This window comes from Lontra canadensis, unplaced genomic scaffold (assembly GCF_010015895.1).
Source record: "Lontra canadensis isolate GAN:19392208 unplaced genomic scaffold, GSC_riverotter_1.0 scaffold62, whole genome shotgun sequence".
Classification (NCBI taxonomy): domain Eukaryota; kingdom Metazoa; phylum Chordata; class Mammalia; order Carnivora; family Mustelidae; genus Lontra; species Lontra canadensis.
In genome coordinates, this window is record NW_022631056.1 from 7,185,208 (window position 1) to 7,211,659 (window position 26,452).

At 36.1% G+C, this 26,452-nt stretch overlaps 1 protein-coding gene across 1 annotated transcript in view; it reads left to right on the forward strand.

The window, feature by feature from the left end:
- The window catches only part of LIPI (lipase I), a 60,575-nt gene extending 34,407 nt beyond the window's left edge, over positions 1-26,168 (forward strand). The window contains exons 7-11 of the mRNA XM_032877988.1: positions 41-103; positions 1,783-1,872; positions 11,283-11,394; positions 18,433-18,609; positions 26,081-26,168. Coding sequence (XP_032733879.1) covers positions 41-103; positions 1,783-1,872; positions 11,283-11,394; positions 18,433-18,609; positions 26,081-26,168 — 530 coding nt within the window. The remainder of the gene's footprint in view (positions 1-40; positions 104-1,782; positions 1,873-11,282; positions 11,395-18,432; positions 18,610-26,080) is intronic.
- Positions 26,169-26,452: the final 284 nt, after the last annotated feature.

The window sequence follows — 26,452 nt, forward strand, 5'->3', positions numbered from 1 at the left end:
AAGTGCAATTTTGTTTCATTTCCTTGTCCTTCATATGAAGATTTCAAAGCTGGTTCATGTGTAGACTGTGACTACAACAAGGGCAAATCATGTCCTAGGCTAGGTAAGCGAGACTTATAATTACTCTAAGTTTCAATGGAAAATGAATCACATAATTGCTAGTATTTTTGCTGGAAGCTTCCATATTTACTTGTGAACATGTTAGCACTTTATGGAAAAATTACCTGTGGAACAACCAGAGAAAACAGTTTATTTCCTACTAAATATTTTTAAGGTGTTTAGTGAAGAGAATTTAATCAACGGCTCAGTGTAATTTAAGCAACTGTGCTCAATGTAGTGTGCAAATTTGGTGGTCCATGATGACCCTTGCTCTTGCTTTGTAAAGGAATCTCACTATCATTCACCTGTATTTCCACTAAAGAAAGAGACTACATTTTTTTTTTCTTGAGATTTGTGCATTTTTAGTGGCACTGAGGGTTTTTATTTTTATGGTAAGTCTTAGGAGCAAGTGGAGAGGTGTAAACCATAGTTAGCTTTTCATTTGCTATTAGCAAGTAGGCATGAATCATATATGGTTCACACCTTCCAAATCGATAAATCTTGGCAAGAGCGGTTATGTATTGCAACTTTCGATAACGACAGCCTGGCGGTGGGAAATTATAGAGGAAAAAAGAATCCACATAAAAATAGAACGGTAGAGCTGAAAGAGTCTCAGAGGCTGTTTTTTGCTCAGGATTTTCTGAAGAGATCACCAGACCCCAAGCTTGTCATGAGCATGTAACATCTTATCAGTGTCATGATCAGGATCTGCTAGAAATGTTTCCAAAGCCGAAGGGGCTCAATGAAATGGGAAGCAATTACAGTGGCTGAATTAAACAGCTTTCTGCAGTTTTCTTGGGCAGGAGGTTTATACTAAGGCACATAGAGAATTGCTAAGAGAGGCAGGCAATCTGCAGGCTTTGCCAGACCTATTTTCTCATAGACCCCTTCTGTCCAGAAGACATCTTGTGGGATTCCTTTTTTTTTCTCCAGACCTCATGTTGGGGATTGCTTTTCTGGTCTCATTGCTTTTCCATTTAAGTGAGAAAACTGTGACCCAGTGTGAACAGAAGGATTATGTAAGGACACAAGTGAGAAATAGAGTTAAACTTAATTCTCAATTCAGTGTTCTTTCTATTACATTAAGATTTCAAGTTCGGTGGTAGTGATGTGGGAATAGACAAGTACATAAAGTAGGAAGCATTTTAAATATATGTGTATATGTGATAATATTTCAAATGTACTAATAACATAGGTATCTGGAATATAGTGTATATAGATGTTATCTATATAACACACTTATGTTACACATGCATCATACATCTATGAATATGTATACATAGGAGAACTGGGAGCTGTACTCATGGAACTAAATTTTGTGTTTGTTTTATCTAACCATTTTATTCTGCTGAATTTACTAAAAGGAGGTACATGTAAAATTCTGAATTTATGAAAAATAGTAAAAACTGCTACAAATGGATTGTAGCCGTATGGAGTCCGCGCAGCTCTGATAAGGTTTCCAGGGAGGGCATTTGTTTGTGAATCTTGAATTTGATTTATAATGTAATTAAAATGAATAGACTATAAAATTATTTGGAAAGTGGTTTTAAGTTATAAAAATCATAAATTATCATCATAATTATTGTTATAACACATTGATTCTTTAGTTGCTTTAGTGATTTGAAAGCTTTGTATGCTCTTTGATGGAAATCTGGTTTCTAATGTTTCTTTCTCAAATCTTAGGTTATCAAGCTGAGCTATGGAAAGATGTTTTAAATGCAAGAAAAGAGACCACTGTGTTTTTGGATACTACTGGCAGGAGTCCATTCTGTAGTAAGTTAACATTTTCAACAAGTGAACAAATGATTGCTTTTATATACTAATTTATATTTCCTCCAAAATGTTCTTCCTACCCACTTAAATTCCATCATGTAATTTCAAGGAACTCTTAAATTTATTAGAGTCCAATTCAAATAAGGATTTGATTTTTTTAGTTTGTTTAATTGTTCATCTCTTGAAGGGTATCAGGGATCTTTTTAGTTTTTGGCTGTTACGAATAAAGCTGCTATGAATATTTATATACAAGTTTTTATGTGAATTTACATTTTTATTTCTCCTTTATGAAGGCCTAGGAATGCAACTGCTGGGTCAGAAGCTAATTAGCCTTATAAGAATGACAAAGTGTTTTTCTGTGCGCTGTACCATTTTGCAATCCCCCCAGCAAAGTATGAGTGATCCAGTTTCTCTGATTTCTCACTAGCGGTTAGTGTTGTCATCATTTAAAAAAAGTTATTCATTCTAATAGGTGGATAGTGATGACTTACTATAGATTTAATCTTTGTCGCTCTGATGGTTTATGATAATGAATGTCTTTCCTGCATATCGTCTTTGGTAAAATATGAATTCGTGACTTTTGCCCATCTTCCAACTGCATTTTTTGTAGGTGTTGAGTTTTGAGAGTTTTCTTCCTATATTTTTACAGTAGGCCTGGTTGGATGCTTGGTTTGCAAATATTTTCTCCCAGTCTATAAGTTGACTATCTTTTCATCTTCTTTTCAAGGGCTTTTACAAGGGCAAAAGCATTTACTTTTGATGAAATCTAATTTATCATTTTTCTTTTCATAGAACATGTTTTTTGTGTCTGAAAACTCTTTGCTGAGTTTAGGTCCTGAAGATTTTTTCCCACATTTTTTTTTCTTAAAGTGTTATTTGTTTTATGTGTTACATTCAAGTCTGTAATTCATTACAGATTGATTTAGTTTTTGTATGGTATGTGGGGTTTAGGTTGAGGTCCAGTTTTTTTGTTTTTGTTTTTTGTTTTTTTGCCTGTGGATTTCCATTCGCTCCAGCACTATTTGTTGAAAAAGGGCTATCTTTGCTTTATTGAAATGCTTTTGTACGTTTATCAAAAATCAGTTAAGCATACTTGTTTAGGCATATTTCTGTTTGGTCTAGATTCCATTTTCTGTCCTTTATTTATCTGCTTATCCCTTTTCCAATATCACACATTATCAATGACTATAGCTAATACTATGGCCTTAATATCAGATAGAATGACTATTTCTTCTTCATTCTTCTTTGTCGTGATGATTTTAGATATTCTAGGATATTTGCCTTTCAATAAAAATTTAAAATGAGATTCTCTGCATCTACAAAACTTTGGCTGGGATTTTGTTAGGAATTGCATTAAACCTATAGATTGATCTGGGGAGAACTGACATCTTCACCATGTTGTCTTCTGATACATAGACATGTTACGTCTCTACACTTACTTTGATTCTTTGATTTCTTTGATTTCTTTCATCAACATTTTGTAATTTTCAGCACAGAGGCCCTGTGTATCTTTTGATACATGTGTGCCTAAATAATTATTTTTAAATATTTTTGGAGTGATTTTAAATGATATTTAAAAAATTTTATATTCCGTGTCAGTTGTTAGTTTGTAGGAACAGGTCTGAATATTTTGTATTGAGCTTGCTTCTTGGTGCCTTGCTGAATTCATTTATTATTTCTTAGATTTTTAAGATAGATTTCTTAGAGTTTTCTATGTAACAACCGTATCATCTGCAAATAAAGAGAAACTTTTACTTCTTCCTTCCTAATCTGTATACCTTTTATTTCTCGTTCTTGACTTGTTTCAGTGGCTAGTACTTCCAGTACTATGTTAAATAAGAATGGTGAGAACAGACATCTTGTCTTATTCCTAATCTTAGAAGAAAGCATTGTTTGCTACTGTAGGTTTTTTGACCATGGGTTATTTACAAGCATGTTGTTTAATTCCATGTATTTAGAGATTTTCCTGTTGTCCTTCTATTACTGATTTCTGTCGTTGATTATATTATTTAGGGTCATTATGTTTAGAAAACAAATTCTATATAATTTCAATTTTTTAAATTTTTGAATTTTTTTAAATAGTCCAGGATATAGTTTATCTGGGTGACTATTTTACAGGCACTTGAAATAAATGTATATTCTGTTTTTGTTGGGTGCAGTGTTCAATATATGTCAGTAAGATTCTGTTGGTCTCCAATATTATCAACTCATTATGACATCAACTCGAAGTCAAAAAATCTCACCTAATGTCATCAGATAAAAAATTCCAAATCATATCATTCGATTCCAAATCTAAATCAGATTTGGATAAAGCTCTAGGTAGAATCCACCCATAGGCACAATTACCTTCATTTGTGAGTCTGTGAAACTCAGTTATCTGCTCCCAAAATACATTGGTGAGACAGGCATAGGATACTAGTCATAATATCAAAAGGGGAAAAAAAAAAATGAAAGGAAATGGAGGCAATAGTCTGAAGCAATTTTATAGTCCAATGAGGCAAATCCCATTTGGTTTCAAGGGTTGGGAATAATTCCCTGTGATTTATTTCCCCTGGGATCTGCTCTGTGGGTTCATGACTCCATGTTCTAGCTTCTTAGAGTCATCTTTTTTCTTTGTTCTTTCTTCTTTTTATTTTACTTTATTTTATTTATTTTTTTTTTGTATCAGTGGTAACTTATGCTTACAGCTGAATAGTTTTAACAGTCTGTTCCTTGCCTGAAAAATTTTGGAGGTCCAACAACATTCTTTCATTTTGTACCCTGTCTCCTTCCGTCCAAGCTGGCATGGTTTATGCTACTACAACATTGTCAGAAACCTTGTAGATGTCCATATCTGCCAGAGATTCATTCTGTTAAAAGAGAGGTACTTCCAAATATCTTTTGTAGATAATCCTATCTCTATTTTGGCTTTCTGCTGAGATGGCTGAGGGAATCTAAGAACCGCATACTTAACCTTTCCGAAGAGCCTTTTGTGTTACTGAATACTGACTTTTTGATCCTTCTAAGCCAAAGGGTTATCTAGCCATACTCCTGGATTTTTCTCTAGAGCGTGGTTTCCTGATAACGATTCTTAGTGTCAGTATCTTTCGGAAACCTGATAAGATAAGAATTCTTCAAATCATTCTGTCCACATTGGTCTTCGTGTGACACTTTTATCTCAATTTACATTTTTCCTCTCCCAGTTTCGCCGTAAACACCAATAAGAAACAAGGCCAGAATTATTTACAACTTCTGCTTTCCATATAATTTCAGGACATAATTTTGTTAGGCTTTCTGTGACTATTTCGCAGGTATTCTTTTTTCTACCAGTTTCCAATAACATGTCCCTTCCTTCTGAGGCCTCACCAGCGGGGGTGTTACCATCTGCATTTCCACTAACAATGTGTTCAAGGTAATCTAGGTGTTTTGTTTTGTTTTGTTTTGTTTTTTTATCATGCTTCTCAAAGTTCTTTAAGCTTCTGTTCATTGCCGATTTAAAAAACCTCTTCCTTATTTTAGGTATTTGTTACAAGAGCTTCCCATCCTTCACATTAAAATATGGATTCATTTTCTGTCACTAACATAACAAATTACCACAAATTTAATGGCTTAAAAAAGCAAAAATCTATTATCTTTCTAGTCCTGTAGAGGTCAGAAGACTGACACAGGTGTCACTGCAAAAACTGGGGTGTCAGCAGGACTGTATTTCAAGAGGCTCTAGGGGACAACCTGTTTCCTTGAATTTTTGCATTTCCGGTGGCTGGCTGCGTTCCTTGGTTTATGGCCTCTTCTTCCCCAGTGGTGGCTTGAGTCTTCCCTCACACCCACTGCATCTCTTCAACCCTTTTTGCTTCACATCTCTCTTTAGGATTCTCTTCTGTCTTCCTCTTCTGCTTTTAAGGTTTTGTGATTACAGGCTGTGATTGTGATTTTGATTGTGATTTTACAGGCTGTGATTGTGATTTTAAGGTTTTGTGACTACACAGCTCCCACTTGGATAAATCAGATAATCTTCCCATTTCAAGGGCAGCTGATTAGCAATTTTAATTCCATTTGAGATCTTAATTATACTTTGCCATTTAAGGTAACATATTCACAGGTTCCAGAGATTAGGACGTGGATATATTTGGAGAGGTCTACCACCATGACAGTAAGCACATAGGATTTTTCACAGTTTCCCGATATCAACATTTTCTGTGAAGTGTGAGAACTTGACTTGCATTTTGGTTTCTTTACATTCTCCACTTTAAAAACTCATTGTCTTGAGTAGCAGATTGTGTGATAATTTTGGTCTCAATCATCAAGTATATAAAATTCACAAGGAAAAGGGTAATCTATTGTGTGTATGCAGCTGTCTTCCCTTCCCATTTTTACCTCTTTGTTTTTGATGCATTAAGATGATTTCAATTCGTTTCTGTTTGAAGAAATCCCTTCTTACAATATTTAAGAGATTGAGTCTGCTAATAAGAAATTCCTTAAGCGTTTCTTTGTCTTAGTGTGCCTTTATTCCTCCTTTATTCTCAAAGGATAGTTTTGCTGGATATGAGGTTCAGAGCTGAGCTCTTTCTTTTGGCCTTTGAAAAAGGTGCCACATAATGTGTGAAAAATGCTAGCCTCCATTATTTCAGATTTAAAAAAAAATCCAGGGCACCTGGGTGGCTCAGTGGGTTAAAGCCTCTGCCTTGGGCTCAGGTCATGATCTCAGGATCCTGGGATTGAGCCCCACAACGGGCTCTCTGCTCAGCAGGGAGCCTGCTTCCCTCTCTCTCTCTGCCTGCTGCTCTGCCTACTTGTGATCTCTGTCTGTCAAATAAATAAATAAAATCTTTAAAAAAAAATCCATTGTGACTCAAATTGGTGTTCTCCTATAGATAATGCATCATTTGTCTTGGGCTGCTTTCAATTTTTTCTTTGTTTTTTGTTTTCTGACATTTAATGATGATACGACTGGGTAAGATTTGTTCAGGTTTATTTTATTTCAGGTTCACTCAGCTTCTTGAATCTGCATATTTGTTTTCTTCACCAAATTTAGAAAATCCCTGGCCATTGTTTCTTTGAATACTCTTTGGTGCCGCTTTCTTTCTTCCTGACATGGTAACACAGATACTGTATCTTTGTTGTGGTCTCACAGCTATCCGAGGCCCCCGTTTTTCCCTCAGTCTCTTTTCTTTCCGTTGCTGCAATTGACTGGCCAGTTGATCTGTGCTCACATTCGCTGATTTCTTTCCTCCATCATCCACCTACCAACAGGCACATGCAGTGAGTTTTATATACATTACCGTAGCTTTCGCGTATGTAGTTTCTACTTTGTTTTCCTTTACAGCTCCCATTTTTTTTTAAGATTTTATTTATTTATTTGGCAGACAGAGATCACAAGTAGGCAGAGAGGCAGGCAGAGAGACGGGGTGGGGGGGGAGGCAGGCTTCCTGCTGAGCAGAGAGCCCGATGCGGGGCTCGATCCCAGGACCCTGAGACCATGACCTGAGCGGAGTTAAGGCAGAGGCTTAACCCACTGAGCCACCCAGACGTCCCAACAGCTCCCATTTCTTTGCTCACATCTTTCTATTCATTTTTTCAAGAGGCTCTAACTGACTTTGAAGCATTTTTGGGATGGCTTCTTTGAAATCCTTGTCAGATAATCCCAGCATCCGATTCATCTCAATATTGGCATCATTTCATTGTCCCTTCTCACCAAAGTTGTGGTTGTCTTTGTTCTCGGTATAATGGGCAATTTTCAGTCACATCCTGGACATTTTGTTTATTATGTTGGAATTTGAGTCCTATTTAAATCTTTTGTTTCTAAGCAGGCAGCAACTTTGTTTAGATTTTAGGTTTATGTGTTCTGAGGCTGTGGTTTCTTACATGTGTAAGAGTTCAAGACGGTTTATGCATAAAATTGCATTTTGACTCCCAATTTTATCTGATTCTATCACAACAACAATTTATCTCATAGAGACTCTGAACCTGTGTTTTCTTTTCTGTCTTGAATAATATGTTCTATAGTATTTTATTTCACATGTTACTTAACAATCAGTATTTTTTAGGAATGTTATCATTACAACAAATCCTCACCCTATTTGCCAATTTTAGTTTTCTACCTTTTTTTTTTTTTAAGATTTTATTTATTTATTTGACAGACAGAGATCACAAGTAGGCAGAGAGGCAGGCAGAGAGAGAGGAAGGGAAGCAGGCTCCCTGCTGAGCAGAGAGTCCAATGCAGGGCTCTATCCCTGGGATCCTGACCTGAGTCAAAGGCGGAGGCTTTAACCCACTGGGCCACCCAGGCGCCCCAATTTTCTACCTTTTTTCTTGTTCTCTTTTCCCTCTACCACTTTTTCCTTCTGAGTCTAACTCCTATCTTACTAAAATACACCCTTAGTGACTTTTTACTACTGGTCTCTTTCGGTTTGTTTATTTCCTTGAAAATGACCTTATCTTTTCCTTACTCTGGAATGCAAATTTAATTCAAGATAGAATTCTACATTGAGAGTATTTTCACTCAGCACTTTGAAGATACTCATTTTCTTTTCAGATAAATTTTCTTCATTTATTGTCAGTGTAATTGTATCCGGCCGATAATCTATAGTTTTCTTCTGGTTGAATTAATTAATTAATTAATCTATTTATTTTTGATTTATTATTATCATTTTCTAGTCTCAGTGGTCATTTTAAGTGTCTTAAAAATTAAAGAAAGATATTTGTGCTATTTCAAATTAAAGACTCATGTATTCTTTTAATATATAAAAAACTCAGTAGTCAGCTTTTCAAAATTCTTTCTTCAGAGCAAGTTGGATTTTGTTTTTTCCAGAATTTATATAGCATAGTCTTGGAGCATTTTTAATATAATTTGGAGGGGTTGGGGAGTTTTCACCAAGTGATGAGTGCTAATTTAAATTCCATATTACCAGGGCACCTGGATGGCTCAGTAGGTTAAGCATGGGACTCTTGATTTCCTCTCAGGTCATGATGTCAGGATTCTGAGATTGAGCCCCGTGTCCGCTCCATGCTCAGGGCAGAGTCTGCTTATCTCTCTCTCTCTCTCTCAAATAAAGAAATAAAGGAAATCTTATAAAAATAATTCCATGTTACCTGGAGTTTTATTTAGTCTTGGTAAAATTTTACCCCCATCTAAGACTCATAGACAGCCAGTAGGAAAAATTTTCCAAGTTCCTCTTTGAATGGCAAAGCAGAGAATTAAGGTCTCTGGCTCTGAGCGGGGACTTTCATTTCAGCTCTGTCACTTGGCATCGGGTCTCCTGTGCGTGGAAGCTGACACTGCAGCCGCAGCCTCCCTACATCCTGTTCTCAAGTCCTGAAGGTATCCAGAGCTTTAGTCCGTCTTAAGTTTTGCCTTTACTTCCTCCGCATTTCTGCTTCCTGGTATTTTTCCTACCTTCATCTGAGCTTGGTTGTGTATTTGATTTAGGGATTGTACGCTCTTCATTTCCATGTACTTGTAGCGAGAGCTGGGGTTATTCTATAACATCTCAACGTGCCATGCTACCAGAAGTTACCTGAGAAAGTCTGAGCATCTGCTTTATTGGGTGAGGTGGAACAAAGTATTTTGTCTAAAGCTGAGCAGTCGCTTCAAAGTAAGAAGTGGTCTTCAACTGTCTTGTGTTAGAAATTGATGAGGTCCAGAGATAAATACACTTCCTTATTGGAGGTAGTACTCAGCATCAGGAATAAAAGAAGTTACTACTCTTGCCTGGTTAGTAGCAGCATTTAACAGCTAGCATGCATGATTTTAGACGTGTATTTTCACGGGAAAATTTCATGGTCCTTGTTCTGTTTTTTGTACATTTTTTTTCTAAGATGGTTCACAGTACAGGGACTAGTGTCTACCTCTCTTATGTAAGGTATGATGGAGATGGACTGCGCATTCTAGTCCTTAAGTTACAGTATCACAACAAGATTGGGATAGAACTAGAAGAATGGGTATCATCTTACACCAGATTGTAGCAAAATGTAGTCCACTTAGCTGTTCTTGGGACTGGGGGCTGGGCATCTAAGTAATAATGGCATCTTACTTGAAGTATGGGAGGAAAAGTGGTTATTGATGTTAAGTGGTAAAAGGGGTAGACTTAGTGAGCACTTAAAAATAGCTCTTTGCTGTGAATTTAAATCCTCCCTTTTTTTCGGTATTTCCCCTCCAGATGTACCAACATCTTCCCATCATAGAAATGAAAGTATCTTAAACTTGCAATCTCCGCTAATCTTCTAGCTCTTGTTTGAAGGTGGAAGTAGTGGGATCTTGAAGCAGTTCTGGGCTGTAATTTTTAGGTTGGTGTTTCTGGCAGAGCCTTATTCTCTGGCCCTCAGTAATTATTTGAACTACATATTTCCTAATAAATTCTTCTTGTGCTAAACAAACAAACAAACAAACCTCCCAGGGAGTCAGAACTTTCTGTGTAGCTCAGACAATATTGAATATAGGGGTAAGTTCAGCATCCTTACTTCTGGAAGATTTACTCTATCAATTTTTAGCTGGGGCATTTTTTTTAAATTTTATTTTTTATAAACATATAATATATTTTTATCCCCAGGGGTACAGGTCTGTGAATCGCCAGGTTTACACACTTCACAGCACTCACCATAGCACATACCCTCCCCAATGTCCATAAGCCCACCCCCCCTCCCAAAACCCCTCCCCCCCATCAACCCTCAGTTTGTTTTGTGAGATTAAGAGTCACTTATGGTTTGTCTCCCTCCCAATCCCATCTTGTTTCATTTACTCTTCTCCTATCCCCTTAACCCCCCATGTTGCATCTCCTCTCCCTCATATCAGGGAGATCATATGATAGTTGTCTTTCTCCGATTGACTTATTTCACTAAGCATGATACCCTCTAGTTCCATCCAGGTCGTTGCAAATGGCAAGATTTCATTTCTTTTGATGGCTGCATAGTATTCCATTGTGTGTATATATACCACATTTTAGCTGGGGCATTTTGAAGAAGAACTAGACATACTTAATTTTACAGTCATTCCTAAGCAACCAGTGAAACTGGGGGTTGTATTTGTCAAGCAATTTTACCTAAGACTATTCATCAGATAATTAAGGAACATTGTCATGTTTACTTTGGTTGTGCTATTGAAAACGAAAAAGTGCCTCATTGACCTAAATTCTGAATTTTCTTGGTGCAGACCAGTTAGTATTCTCTAATTATTTGGCCAGCTTTTCACCATACCTATGACTGTCTGGCAGGCTTTTTCATTCCTCATTTTCAAGTCTAGTTAAAAATTGCCAAAAAATAAAATGTATTACCCATGTACTAAATGAATGGCTCTCAATATTATGTGCATATATAATATGTGCTTACACTGCATACATATATACATTACATATATACACATATGTGTATCTGCATAGACACCAACAATAAGGAAAAAAATAATAATGTGAATTGCATCCTATATTTTTGTGTTATAGCCTATTATTTTGTTCTCACTATGACTCTTCTGGATGAAACTATGGAGGATGGCTATATTAGATTTAAATTATTAAACCACCTTGGAAAGGTTAAAGAGCCAGAGCTCTATGAGTAAGTATAATTTGGTATTTTTTCTTTGATCAATTAAATGTTTTATTTTCTTAAGCATCTACTTTGGAATATGATACAAATGATACAAATTTTCTATCCATTGAGCCTTAAAATGTTCAATATTAAAAGAATCTCAGGTGTGTATTTTAATACATTCATTCTGTGGTGGAAGACGCAAAATACGAAGTTGACTGACTCATTTATGTCATACACACCCAGGAACTACAAACAATAGGGGAAACATTTTTTTCCCCTCTCATTCTCTCCTGCCAGTGTTCTTCTCAAACTACCTTGCCTTCTAATTCTCTCTGGTTTTCAGGCAACACTGTGTTCACAGTGGTGTGAATAAATGTCTGGTAACTTCTGTCAGTAGAGTGACCCAGTTTCAGCATTTCTGAGAACCACTCCCAGTCACAAATCCCTCAAATAATAGAAGAGGGTTTTGTTTTTACTTAATCTTCTATTTAACTCTTTGTGTATATGTGTATATGTAGGTATATATTCATATTTTTTGAAAAGATTTTATTTATTTATTTGAAAGACAGAGATCACAAGTAGGCAGAGAGTCAGGCGGCGGGGGGGAGCAGGCTCCCCATTGAGCAGAGAGCCTGATGCGGGGCTCTGTCCCAGGACCCTGGAATCATGACCTGAGCCGAAAGCAGAGGCTTTAACCCAGTGAGTCACCCAGGCACCCCTATATACATATTTTTTAAAGTTATCTAATCATCTCAAAGAATGTTCTCAATTTGAGTTTGTTGAATGCATATTTGTGTATTTAATAATTACTCAAACTAAGAAATTCATTATTTCCTATTAAACAAAAGAATGATATGAAGGTGTGTGCTACTATTAAAATTGTAGTTTATAACCTGCTGTGCTAGACTTCTAGAAATCTATTAAATAACCTAACTTTTCAAAAGGCTCACTGGTACCATGTCTAGTGATGAAATAAAAGATACATTTTATTTTGTTGTGCCTGGATTTAGAACAGTTTGATTTAAGTTTAGTCTTATTCCTGATGACATCATTAATACTTCAAGAAGCATAGTTGGCATGTCCAGAGTTTACTGTTGTCGTAGTTTTGGTAGTTACAGTACCTGAATTGATGAAATCTGAAGTATGTTGGGCTTCAGACCTGCATACGTCATGATGTCCAAACTTAATCAACCATTAAAGCGAACCAGGGAAAAGTCTCTGCACGCTTATATATTTGCACTTTAGCATTGCAAACAATGGAAGTGATATTTGTAATTTTAACCTTTGTTTAAAATCTAAAATGATACTACAGTGTAAAAAGTATTCATAACTCATAATAAATGAAGTTTGTTTTGTACATCAATCTTGAATACCTTGAAATTCACAAAGAAAAGTTATAGTAAAAGAAGTATATTATGATAAAATATCGAGAACCTATGTACTGAAGTAACATAAAGACTACTTCATCATGGGATACTAAGGCCATTCTTGGAAATAATATTCTGAGTTATAAGCCAGGGAAAATTTTTTAAACATTGAGCTAAACATATTTTTTGTATTAGATCCTTAAAACTTTAATTTTCTTAAAATGATTAATGGCATTGAACAGATAATTTAGTAGTTGGTTAGGACTGGTGATGAGTGAGCATCAGTTATTTTTTTTCCCCTTTCTTCAACTTCCCCTCAGTTACCCAAAGAAGAATATTAAATAAATCAAATTAGGATTTCAGATTCTTCAAATTCTTCATTTACATCAAGGCTCATCTTTTTTTTTTTTTAAGATTTTATTTATTTCTTTGACATAAGACAGTGAGAGAGGAACACAAGCAGGGGTGTGGGAGAGGGAGAAGCAGGGTCCGCATGGAGCAGGGAGCCTGAAGCGGGACTTGATCCCAGGACCCTGGGCTCATGACCTGAGCTGAAGGCAGATACTTAACAACTGAGCCACCCAGGCGCCCCATGGCCCATCGTTTATTAAGAGACACTTAAGTTCTTGCCACTTCATTTTGAGCACTGATAGTGTTATAATAATAAATAGTTTATAATAGTTTATTGCTTTAAATCACTTAAAATAGTGGATATATGTGCATATATATAAGACATATGTGTATGATCCTTTATCTGTTTTTATAAGACCCATGCTTTCTTGGTTTTTGAATCCACCTCTTCAGCACCAATGGACCGTATTCAGGCATTTCACCAAATAATGGGTATTCAAGATAAAATAGCACTATTACTGTTCTCAAGGAAGCCACAGAATGCTGGAGGAGACTAATGCGTGTTGGTAGCTCTGAGTAATAAGTTCTGTAGTAGCAGAATACTTACGTGCTATGGGTGTACAGAGAAAGAAGCAAGGGAGCACTTGAAGGGGAGAGACTGCAGTCCAGGAGTGGAGAGAGAGTGCTTTCAAAGGCACGGAACCAGGAAAGTACCAGAGTTCAGTAACAGCACAAAGACTTACAGTCCTAGAGTCCTAGAGAAGCTGTTGCCAGCTTGTTCAGAAGGCAATGAAGTTGTGATTCTTGATTTCCTTTACAAACATCAATGTCTGTGCAGAACACCATGAAATATTGATGCATTTTATTCACATACTTGCCTTAGTGCATTTTTCATGAAGGAATATAAAACATGGATGACATACTCATGGTAAATCTGTCCATTTAAGCCTGGTCATAGGCTTTCTTGTTTTTCTATTAATAACGCTTTGCTAATAGCTTTGGTCATGCTTGGGGATTTGAACTGTTTCAGAAACCAAAAGTCAGAAACTTTTAAATGACCTTTTGTTTCCCTTTTCAAAATTGAAAGGGACTGTTTGTTCACTGTAGAAAGTGTGTCATACAGTAAAAAAGGAGAAGCATATATAATTATATCATTCAGGGATGTTCACATTTACTAATTGGTCTACATCTTTGTCTCCTCCTCTTCCTCTATCTCCTCATTTCCTTCCTCTTTCTTCTTGTACATACCCCTGTGCATTATTTTTTTCACAGAGCAAAATTAGGATCTTATCCTGATTTTTATACCAAATGCTACAGTGTAATCATTTTTTATGTCACTAAAAATTACCCGCACATTATAATATGATACCAAATATATTAATACATCAATGTAGGAGTTAAACAGGAGGTATCAATTTTGGACATTCTAGTTAGAATGATTCCCTCAGAGGATGAGTAATGGAGATACGAGAGTGACACAAGTCCAGAGAGGTGGATGTTGTAATAATTTCTGTGAGAGATGATGGAGGCCTGGACTAAATCTGTAGAAAGTATTTATCTATCTATCTATCCATCTATTTATTTTTTAGGATTTAGAATAGGTGAGTTTTTATGATTAATTAAATATGTGAAAGTGAAGAAAAGAAACAAGTTTTGAGGCAAACATTTAAGTTATGGTGCCATTTACTGAGCTAGGTCATGGAGAGGTCATGGAGAGGAACCAATTTAATCATTCAGTATAATATCTTGAAAGCTTCTATGGGCCAGTAACTGTACTAGAAATTAAGGATACAGTTCTGGACAGATTAGAGTGCTGTCTTTACATAATTTCTGTCCATTGTAGCTAATAGACTTTACAAATACAAGTAAAATGATGATGTTCATCATTCCTCTATTCAAATAATTTTTAATGTGTATCTCCATTGAGCTAGGGACTGTGCAAAGTGCTGAGGATAATGTGATGAGAAAAATAGACATGGTCCTACCCTCATTAAAGTTACAGCTTAATGAAGGATATAACAGTAATCAAAAATAAATAAAAATGTATAAACAAAATATGAAGAATGTCTTGAAACAAATTGTAGTGTATATGGAAACATGAAATAGGGGATAGTGAGGTCACTAAAAGTTTCTCTAAGGACATGTCATATTAGTTGAGACCTAAATGATGAGCGGAAATTCGTATGTTTTGCTATATTCCAGACAGAAGGGTCAACAAATGCATAGATCCTGAAGTAGGAGGGAACGTAGCCCATTTTAAGAACTGAAGGAATTTTATAATGTCTTAGAAGGGAGGCAGGGAAAGCAAGAGAGATATGAGAGAGTTAGAAAACCCCTCGATTTTGTAAGAACTAGAACTTACAGGGCATTTCTAGGATTCTGTTTTCCTCCCTGGGAAAATGAAAACCACTGAAGAGTTTTAGTTGGGGCAGTCTGGTTGCAGCCAGGACTGGATCTTTATTTTGGAAAAACAATTCGATCACAGTGGGTTGATGATGGAAAAGAGAGGTTGTTGTTGCAAGAATATAGGCAAGGAACAGTGGTATCCTGCGTGCTTGCAGTGGAGATGGAAACTGAGGGCGGATTCAAAGCAGACTCAGGATATTTCATAGGTATAATCAGTAGGAATTTATGATAGATAGGAAGTAAGGGTTAAAAGAGGGGATATGAAGGGTGAATCTTCATTGTCTGGCTTGGGAAATTGGTGGTGGCACCATTTAAAATGATAAAGAAATTTGTAAGCTGTCGGGTTTTAGGTTTTTTTTTCCCCCTTAGATGTATTCATTTATTTATCAGAGAGAGAGGGGAAGCACAAGCAGGGAGAGTAGCGGCGGGAGGGAGAAGCAGGCTCCCCACTGAGCAGGGAAGGTCAATATGGGACTCGATCCCAGGACCCTGGGATTGTCACCTGAGCCAAAGGCAGACATTTAATCGACTGAGCCACCAAGGCATCCCAAAGCTGTTGGGTTTTGTTTTGTTTTGTTTCTTGGTGGGGAGGGTTGTTGGGGAAGATGTCATTTAGATTTGAACCTACTGAGCTGCAGACATCCTTGAGATATCCAAGTAGACATGGTGAATATAGCAGTACATGTGTATGTCTGGATCTCAGCAGACCGAGTTCAGCCAGAGGCAGAGATCTGGTGGTCCTGAGCAAACAGTTGGTATTCGAAGTCGTTAAAGTGAGTGTGAAATTGTAGGGAAAGTTAGCACATTGCCATCTGGACACGTTGACTTGGAAGTATCGCTGAGAAATCCAGATAAGGTCGTGGATAGAAATTAGAGGATCACTGATGTTCTATTCCGTGAAAGAGGAGGTAATAACAGTGCCTACAGGGAGTAGAGACGGGCTTTGAGGAGTGTGATGACAACCTTTTTTTGGGCTTAGTTGTTCTGAAGAATCAAGAGGAGGAAAAGGTGGGGAAAAACGTAAGATGGCACAAGAACTGGACACGTTCTTCATGTGTTCTACGTGTGGTTGTTGCCTTTGTTCAACAAATCATTGTTGCCTTAAAGGAGGAAATTAATACAACAGGTTTTTTTGTTTGTTTGTTTTTGAAGATTTATTTATTTGAGAGAGAGGGACAGAATGCAAGCAGGGGGAGAGGGAAAGGGAGAGGGAGAGGAGAGAATCTCGGCAGACTCCACGCTGAGTGTGGAGCCCCACATAGGGCTTGATCCTGCGACCCTGAGATCACGACCTGAACCAAAATCAAGAGTCAAAGGCATAACTGACTGAACCGCCAGGTGTCCCAGTACAATAGGTTTTTCTTTTTTTAATTTCTTTCTCTCCTCTTCCTTTTTCTTCTCTTCTGACTTCTTCCCTTGCTTCCCCCTTCCTCTCACTCTCCTTCCTTTTCTTTCTTCCTCCTCTTCCTTCCACTTCTCCTCCTCCATTTCCTTCTTCTTTGGAGTTCTCTTTTTAGTTAAGCAGATCCATACTGATCTAACTGACTCCAGGCAATGCTCCTGGCACACAAAGATGAGCGATTTGAGTAGAGTGTTGAAGAACGTTGACATGACTGTGTTTGCATTCTAGCTTTGCAGTCACTAGCTTAGGAAAGGCTCTTGTATGCTCTGATACTTAGTTTTCTCATCTGTTATGGCAATACTAATAGTACCTAATAAAGGGAGTTGTTAAAATAAGGTCAAGTATGTCAAACTTTATTACAGTTCTGGGTGCACTGTAAATGCTCAGAAAAATATACTTACTTAATTCTACCTTTATTTTTTTCCTTTTGAATCTGAGGCTTTTATAATTATTCCTTTAATGCACAAATATTTGGTAAAATGGCACAGAAGAACGAAAAATTGTTATTTTGAGTATCCAGCCCACTCAGGGAACTATGATAGTTGTTGAGGTGTCTAAAAAAAGAAGCATAAGGGAACTTCTTTAATCTTAAATGTACAATCTAGACACCAAGTCAGAAAGATAAGATGTCCCATTGTTTTCTCAGAAAGTATCCCTGAATAATTTTGTATGGAGGTGTGTATATTTTTATTTTATTTTGTTTTAACTTATTTTAAATTAGTTTTTTAAAGTTTGTTTTATTTAAATTCAATTAATTAATTAAATTAATTAATCAGTGTATGACTAGTTTCAGAGGTAGAGTTCAGTGATTCATCAGTTGCATATAACACCCAGTGCTCATTACATCACATGCCCTCCTTAATGCCCATCACCCAATTACCCCATCCTCCTACCACCCACCCTGAGCAACCCTCAGTTTGTTTCCAGTAGTTAAGAGTCTCTATGGTTTATCTCCCTCTATGATTTTGTCTTATTTTATTTTCCCCCTCCTTTCCCCTATGATCCTTTGTTTTGTTTCTTAGATTCCATATATGAGTGAAATCACATGATAATTGTCTTTCTGTGATAGACTTATTTCACTTAGCATAGTACCCTCTAGTTCTATCTGTGTCATTGCAAAAAGTGAGATTTAATTTTTTTAATGGCTGAGTAATATTCTGGGTTTTTTTGTGTGTATATAAACACACACACATACACACATATATATATATATATATATAATATCACATCTTTATCCATTCATCTGTTGATGGACATCTGGGCTTTTTCCATAGTTTGGCTATTGTGGACATTGCTGCTATAAACATTGGCGTGCAGGTGCCCCTTCAGATCACTATGTTTGTATCTTTTGGGTAAATACCTAGTAGTGAGATTGCTGGGTCATATTTTAAATTATTTTATCAAATACTTTAACAAATACTGTTTGGCCTTTTTCCTTTAAATTATTCTTTCTATCTTGCATTGTTAATATGACATTGACTTTAGAGTTAAATTATATTTTATTGATATGCTGAACATATTAAATTCTCTCTTTAGGGAGAGCACATCGTTTAATGATCTCCAAGAAGTCAAGATTCTTGCTCGATTTTTAAATGATGTTGTAAATATTTCAAGCATGAGTTTGACATATTTTCAGAACACAAATTTGCAATGTCTCCCAGGTGGTTACAACATCCAGCGTATCATGTTACAATCACTTACGCATCCAGAAAGGTAAGAAAACTAAATTTTGATTTCTTTGTATAATCTTTTTTTTTTTTTAAGATTTTATTTATTTGACACAGAGAGAGAGGTTACATGTAGGCAGAGAGGCAGGCATAGAGAGAGGGAAGCAAGGCTCCCTGCTGAGCAGAGAGCCCGATGCGGGGCTTGATCCCAGGACCCTGAGATCATGACCTGAGCCCAAGGCAGAGACTTTAACCCACTGAGCCACCCAGGCGCCCCTCACTGTATAATCTTTTAAGCTTGAAAATATTGGTATGCTAAGAAATGTTTTAAAAGTTTACATATTCAAATATCTGTTTATTGTGTATTTCAGGTTATATTTCACATAAATATTAGAATATCTAAATTAGATATATTAGAATATCTAAAAGGTGTAAAATGCCCTTTTTTAAAAGTGAAAATTAGTTTGAATGAAACTTAGTTTGGAATCACATTACCTAAGCCAAGAAAAAACACAATCATTGCACTAGACACCATTAAAAATGAAAAAAAAAATGAGACAGATGTCTTCCTCAGAAGTTGATCAATAATTTCTTATGTATACATATATATTTACAGAGTGGTTGAGATTCCTTTTATACAATTTTTGCATGGGGCTCAATGGCTAAAAACTGTATAAGGAGGCATATGTCATAGAAGATAGAAGTCATCATGACTTTCAATGATTTTTTTCTTTCTCTTAAATTTATTTTTATTTGGGAAGAGGAAAAAAGTCTGTTTTCATCTGTTGTATCTAAGATTCTATATATCACTGGAAATTCAATCCTAGGAGTATATTGGCAAAAGTAACGCTCTAGCATATATACGATAACAGCATGAGGAAAATCTGACTCTATACCTTAATTTTACGATCAGATGTCTTTGTTTGTCTGTTATATCACAAATATCTCCATTCCACATCATAACTTGATTTTTTTTTGAAGATGATAGAATTCAGCAGTATTTATATGTCTATTTAATATGCTTTTCTTAGTTCTGCGTTCTCATAACTGAAGAGGTTTTCCTACTATCCTTGTCCCCGCGATATTGATGTATGTGTTCACCATGGCAGAATTCATATTCCCACACAAACACCTCTGTGAAAGCACTAAGAACCACTAAGACCTCTTTAATGAGTTGACCATCTGTCTATTTGGATATGTGACATGTGATTTGTTCCAATCACGAGAGTCAACTGAGAGCCAATAGCCACGGGTTTGCGGATTGCTAGAAATCGCTGTTTTTTGGTTCACCGCAGAGCTTTCTTTTTATTTCTCTTTATGTTTCTGTATTTATATATTTGATTCCTTAATTACCTTTCTATGAATGTTGCCCATACTAAATAAGAATTTTTGGAGAATAAAATTAATAAATGATAAGAATATGCATTTAGATGAGATCTCTATCAAAAGAGGAGAATTGGTGGGGGGGCACCTGGGTGGTGCAGTCACTAAGCGTCTGCATTTGCTCAGGTCATGATCCCAGGGTCCTGGAATTGAGCCCTCCCTCAGCAGGGGAGCCTGCTTCTCCCTCTCCCTCTGTCCCTGCTCATGTTCTCTCTCTCTCACTCACTCTCTCAAGTAAATAAATAAAATCTTAAAAAAGAAGAAGAAGATGATAATGGCTCCTGGCTTAGCTGCATTCAAAGGACCAAGTGCATTTCTGTGCTAGCTCTTGGCTTTGCCATTCACATTGCTTTATCCTCAGTCTTTATAATACCAACTTGGCTGCTGCTTGATTCCAAACTCAAATCCCATGAGGATGGGTGGGAAAAGAGTTTTTATAGTCTCTTCGCATGTCACTGACTTTGACTGGGCAAGTACATGCCTTTGAACCTCACACTGTGGTCAGGGAAGTAGATTCTTCTGATTGGCCAGGGAAGTAAGTCCTTTGATTTATGCTTACTCTGTGACAAGATGGGATCAAATTCAATCAGAGTTTATACACGGAGAGTAGGATGAAGAATGTTAAAAGCAGTATTACCAGAGAAGATAATATGACCTCTAAGGTGAAAAAAATAACAGGACACTATAGAAAGGCTGAAAATATTTCGATAAAACAGGCAAAACATTAATTAAAAATGGATTGGCTTGTAATTTATCTTACTGTAGTTATATATTGATTTAACAACAACAACAACAACAAAACTCAAGATAATTTTGATTGGCTGATGCAGTTAACCTGTGAATGAAAGCAATAAATGAATAGGTAAGCTGGGTCACTCAAATTCAGATTTTTCAAGATCTGGATACTTCAAACGATTTTGGGGTAAGTTAGGTTTTTGAAGAGGTTATATTTATTGTTATGGATAGCCATAATCTAATATTTTGCCTGATTTATTTTAACTTCCCTAGTTATTTAGTGTTGCATTTAGTTGAATAGTTTCAACATTTAGTAAGCCATTTTCAAGATGAATAATACTGGTTAAGTGTGTTAAGATTTACCACATTACTGGTTAAGATTTACCACATCCCAGACACTGCTTTTGCAACGTTTGCAACACCTCTCTGAGCTAATTTTTTTCTTCTTTTTATTAGTGAGGGAACAGAAACTGAGAGGCTTTCTATAACATGTCCAAGTTTGCTCAGCTGAGAAGTGCCTTTGCAGTGATTTGAAGCCAGACTTTTCTTGGTTTTTGATGTTGTTGTTTTCTTTTCTTCTAGTTGCTGTTATTTTGATAGGAATAAACATTTTTCCCACTAATTAATATAGTGATTTATTCCCATTGTGGAGTATTTGGAAAATTTAATTCAAATGTAATGCTACAAGCAGGAGCTATCTGTTAATATTTTGTCAGGCTTACTTATCATCACACATGTGACAAGTGAATCGTGAATCTAATTATTTACATTAAATGACAAGCCAGGTTTCTATGCAGAATCGTGCAGTTTGAGCTGCGGGCATCACTGTTCGCATAGATAACGGGGTGAACGTAATGTGCTTGGAGCTGCGCAATACCGTGGACCTGATTAGAAGCATTTTTTTCTTCCAAAATATAAATTAATGGCAGCCATTATATTCCATCTTTTGTGGGATATTCAAATTAGTCTTTCCTTTATTGTTAGGCATTTTGGTGCTTTTTCTTCCCCCCAATGCGTGCTTATCATGAATATTGACTCTCGATACATAGAAAACTATTGGCAGGTTAACAGTTTCCTTGTACTATATTTATAGAAGGAACATCAAGGAGGAGGAATATTTTCAAATCTTCTACCCCAGCACAGTGTTCACACTTTGATATAGGTTGGTGATGAGTCTACAGACAGTGGTTACTTTCTCCTTTTTAAGTCCCTTATTACAAGGGGAAAGGAAAGGGGAAAAAGGCAGACAGATGTATCCACCATTATATGTGACTCCCTGTCTTCTTAATCATTTTTGCATAGACAGCTATTGTACCCAATTTACTCATTGGTTAATAGGTTAAAAAAATAGGGTAAAGTAATTGGAATATGCTATAGAGGAAAAATAAGCATGCATGTAATTTCAATTTTTATGTAAAATCTTAACAGTGGGTAAGCAATGAAAATTTACTAAATTTATAAAATTTAGATGCAGTTGTTTCTACTCAGGGTGGGGGTTGGGGAACCAAAAATACATTTTGTGGGTGGTTAGAAAACTCAACATTCCCTCCTGGCTGGGGATGCTAACAGATGCTTGGATGAAATGTATGCTTTAAGTTTAATTACCTAGGTAATTACTGTAACTGTTTAGCTGCTTTTCCTATTTAGATCTGTCCGCACAGATAATGTGCAATTAATGAGAATTAGCACTGCCAAATTATTGGGAATGTGAGTTTTAAAAATGTGATCCTTATGGTCCAGATAAGCTGTGTATGCAGTCAACCAGTAAGGATCTCTGTATAATAAACTCTGATGCTACAACAAAATTCCCCTTCAGGGCATTTCCAGTAGAGCGGGGCCTTTGAACTTAGGGACTGAGAGGAATATATATTCACAGTGCAGGAGACTTGGGATGACTTCCTGAGAGAAGTTGGACTAAAGCTACTTTTTGAAACTTGAGTGAACGGTAAAATATACTCTTTTTGGTATATGGTTCTATGAGTTTGGATACATTCATGGAGTCATGTAATGACCATCATGTTCAAGATACAGGACATTTCCATCAATGACAAAAACTGTCTTGAGCTAACCCCCTTCTTTTCTTTCTTTTTTTTTTTTTTTAAGATTTTATTTATTTGACACACAGAGAGAGAGATCACAAGTAGGCAGAGAGGCAGGCAGAGAGAGAGGGGAAGAAGCAAGCTCTCCGCTGAGCAGAGAGCCCGATGTGGGACTCGATCCCAGGACCTTGAGATCACGACCAGAGCCAAAGGCAGAGGCTTAAACCACTGAGCCACCCAGGTGCCCTTAACCCCATTCCTGGTCCCTAGCAACCACTATCTCTATTTTTGCCTTTTCCAGAACATTATGTAAAAAGGAATCATGATAGCATGTGCCTTTTTGAGCGTGGCTTTTTCCACTTAGCTTCGGACATTCAAAGTTTATGCATTTTGTTGCTTATACCAATGGAATGCTATTGATGAATAGCATTCCATTGTATGTATATACCAAAGTTTGTTTATCCACTCACCAGTTTGAAGACATATGGTTTGTTCACAGTTTTTGATAGCTATCTATGGATAAAGCCAACATAAATATTTGCATGTAGGTTTTCATGTGAACATAAGTTTTCATTTCTCTTGATAAATACCTAGAAGTGAAATAGCTGGGTCATACTGTAAGTGTATGTTTAACTTCAGAGGAAACTGCCAGACTGTTTTCCAAAGTGACTGTACATTTTGCGTTCCCACTGGCACTTAGCAGAGTTCTCTTGCTTCTCCCGCATCATCAAAGACTGCACCTTCCCCGGTGTTTTTGTTGTTCGGTTTTTATTTTTATTTTCCCCAAACTAATAGGTGTTTAGACATTGTGCTTTTATTTTATTTTTTTTCCTTTTATTTCTTTTGTTTATTTTTTAAAGATTTTTATTTATTTATCTGACAGACAGAGATCACAAATAGGCAGAGTAGCAGGCAGAGGGAGAGGGAGAAGCAGGCTCTCCACTGAGCAGGGAGCCTGATGCAGGGCTCGATCCCAGGACCCGGGGATCATGACCTGAGCCGAGGGCAGTCGCTTAACCAACTGAGCCACCTAGGCGCCCTTAAGTAACTTTTTAAAAACAGTATTATAAGCTTGGATGTGGTGATATATTGTACAAAAGCCCTGGGGACTTTTTTCAAATAGGTTTATATATGTCTTATTATTTGGAATAATTCATGGATTAAAATAAAATAAATGAATTATGTTTGAATTTTGGAGTGTTTTGTCACAGGTTTCTTTTATTATTTTAGATACTTTATCAAAGTAATGTATTCATTTCACTGGTTTGTTGTAAGTGAAGCATTAGAAATGCAATATTCTGTGCCCTTTTGAAAGTAAAAAAAAAAACACAATAATCTTCGCATGGTAGTTGAACATGAAAACACAAGTATTCTTTTAAATTATACTTCATAAAATTTTTTATGGGTTGTTGAGAAGGAACTATAGAATAACATAACATAGAATTAATGATGTCAAACTTAGAGCCATGGCAGAGGAAGTAGATAGGTTTTTCTCAATGTAAAAATCAAGAAAATTAATTTCTCACACATTTTGGTGAAAGTGAACTTTGGGTAGGCATTGTAAACCTGCCTAAACTGTCTTGTAATGCTTGTAAAGACTTTGTAAAATATGGAATATTTAATTCAAAAATATGCATTTATTATATTACTGATTGAACATATCTTAATGGAAATGAGGTTGTGAGCTTTTCTTGTGGAAAAAAAAATAAAATCACACTCATCTTGATGTTATATTGTAAATATGTGAATATGATGATTAAGGCTGAGATAATTTACCTATTAAGAAGTCTAATGACACACTTGTCCTACTGTGACAACTGAAAAATGAGGCGGATCAGGGAGATCCAGAACACTGAAGGCACATTCAGTGATTAAGGGATCTAGCAGGATAGATAAAGAATTGACATAAGTATATATACATTTGTTTGGAAAACTGGTGAAGTCTTTCTCACACTTCTTAATAAAGAAAGAAGGTTGATGATCTTTGATAACAACAAAAAGCTACTTTTGCTGACACCTAGAACTCTTACAAGATTGAAGTATTACCATTTTACACTTATTGTTACAGTATTAAAATTCAAACTTCAAGATGCCTTATTCTTTTTTTATTAACATATTTTTTACTCCTTTTTTGTTTATTTTTATTTTTTATTAATTTTTAACTAATATATAAGGTGCCTTTATTATTTCAAACGGAAGATACTGTATCCATGTTTATAATAAAAACTGAATGTCTATATTTTATTACTTTTAAACACATTAGCAAATATAGAAAATTGAGTTATTTAAAAATTGAATAACTTAACCTAAAAATGCTGTTGAATATATTTTTTCTTTTTTAAAGATTTTATCCATTTATTTTACAAACAGAGATCACAAGGAGGCAGAGAGGCAGGCAGAGAGAGAGGAAGGGAAGCAGGCTCCCTGCCAAGCAAAGAGCCCGATGTGGGGCTCGATCCCAGGACCCTGGGATCATGACCTGTAACCCACTGAGTCACCCAGGCACCCCAAATGCTGTTGAATATTTAAAAAACTTGTCTGGTGATGTCCTAACCAAGCTAGAAGGAGCCTGGGAACAATGTACATCTTGAAATAGAGCAATGCATTTGTCAAGTAACGGGAGCCGTCAGCACTCGTGAAGCTGAATTGCCCCTTTTCCTTGACTAAGTTGCTGTTGCTCACATAGGAAATTTCCACTTATTTCAACCATTTTTTTTCTTTAGCTCCTTTCCTGAACTTTAACCAATCTTTTCTTATCCTACTTGATTACCTTTTTATGGATTTTAAGAAGGTTTTTAAGATTCTTTGAAAGACATTAATAGGAAGATAAAAACTAGACAAGATGCTTGATTCATCATAGTGACTTGACTTTTCAGAAGTCTTCAAATGCTAAATACACAATCTCTCCAAGATATAGAATTCTTTACTGATTATCATCTCCACTTTAGTAGGTGGAAAAGAGGACTGATTAGATTATTAGAAAATCTGTGTATGCAATTAAGCCCCATTCTTTAATGGTGCCTGTCGTGATAGAAAAAATGGCCCAGCCACTAAGTGTTGAGTTCAGGCTTCAGCTATTTCAGTATCCAAAAATGTCTTCCATATAAAGTAAATATCTCAATGATGCATCAAGGAGAGGAGAAATGGAAACACAGAGAGTTTTTTCTTTCTCCTAAATATTGTGTCTACTTCATCCCTGTATAGCCAAATGAGATGGAATGGAAACGAGGCCATAGGTTTGTCCCTGCATTTGGAAAACTAATCAATCGCAGGTATTGAATATCCTACCATTTATGAGGAAAAAATTTAAACTTTGCCAGTTTTTACTAATTTTTTTTCTCTCTTTTTCTCTCTCCATAGACCACCACTTTGCAAATACAATTTTGTACTTGATGAAAATGTGGAAGTATTTCTCAATCTACGCACATGCTCATCAAAGGAAATATAAAATGCTCTCTTCCGTCGAATATAAAAACTTGTTTGTGAATTAAAGAACTTGTAAATGGGATCAATGCATTCTTTTAGATCAATCTGGGATTCAGATATTTCTACTTCCTGAAAAAAGTTTTAAAATAAAAAAATATAGGAAACTATTAAAGTGCATATAATAAAACATTCTGAATATATTCTTTTTTTTTTTTTTAAAGATTTTATCTATTTTTTTTAGAGAGGTTTAGCTCAAGCAGAGGGAGGGGCAGGGGAGGGGCAAGCGACTCCTACTGAGTGCAGAGC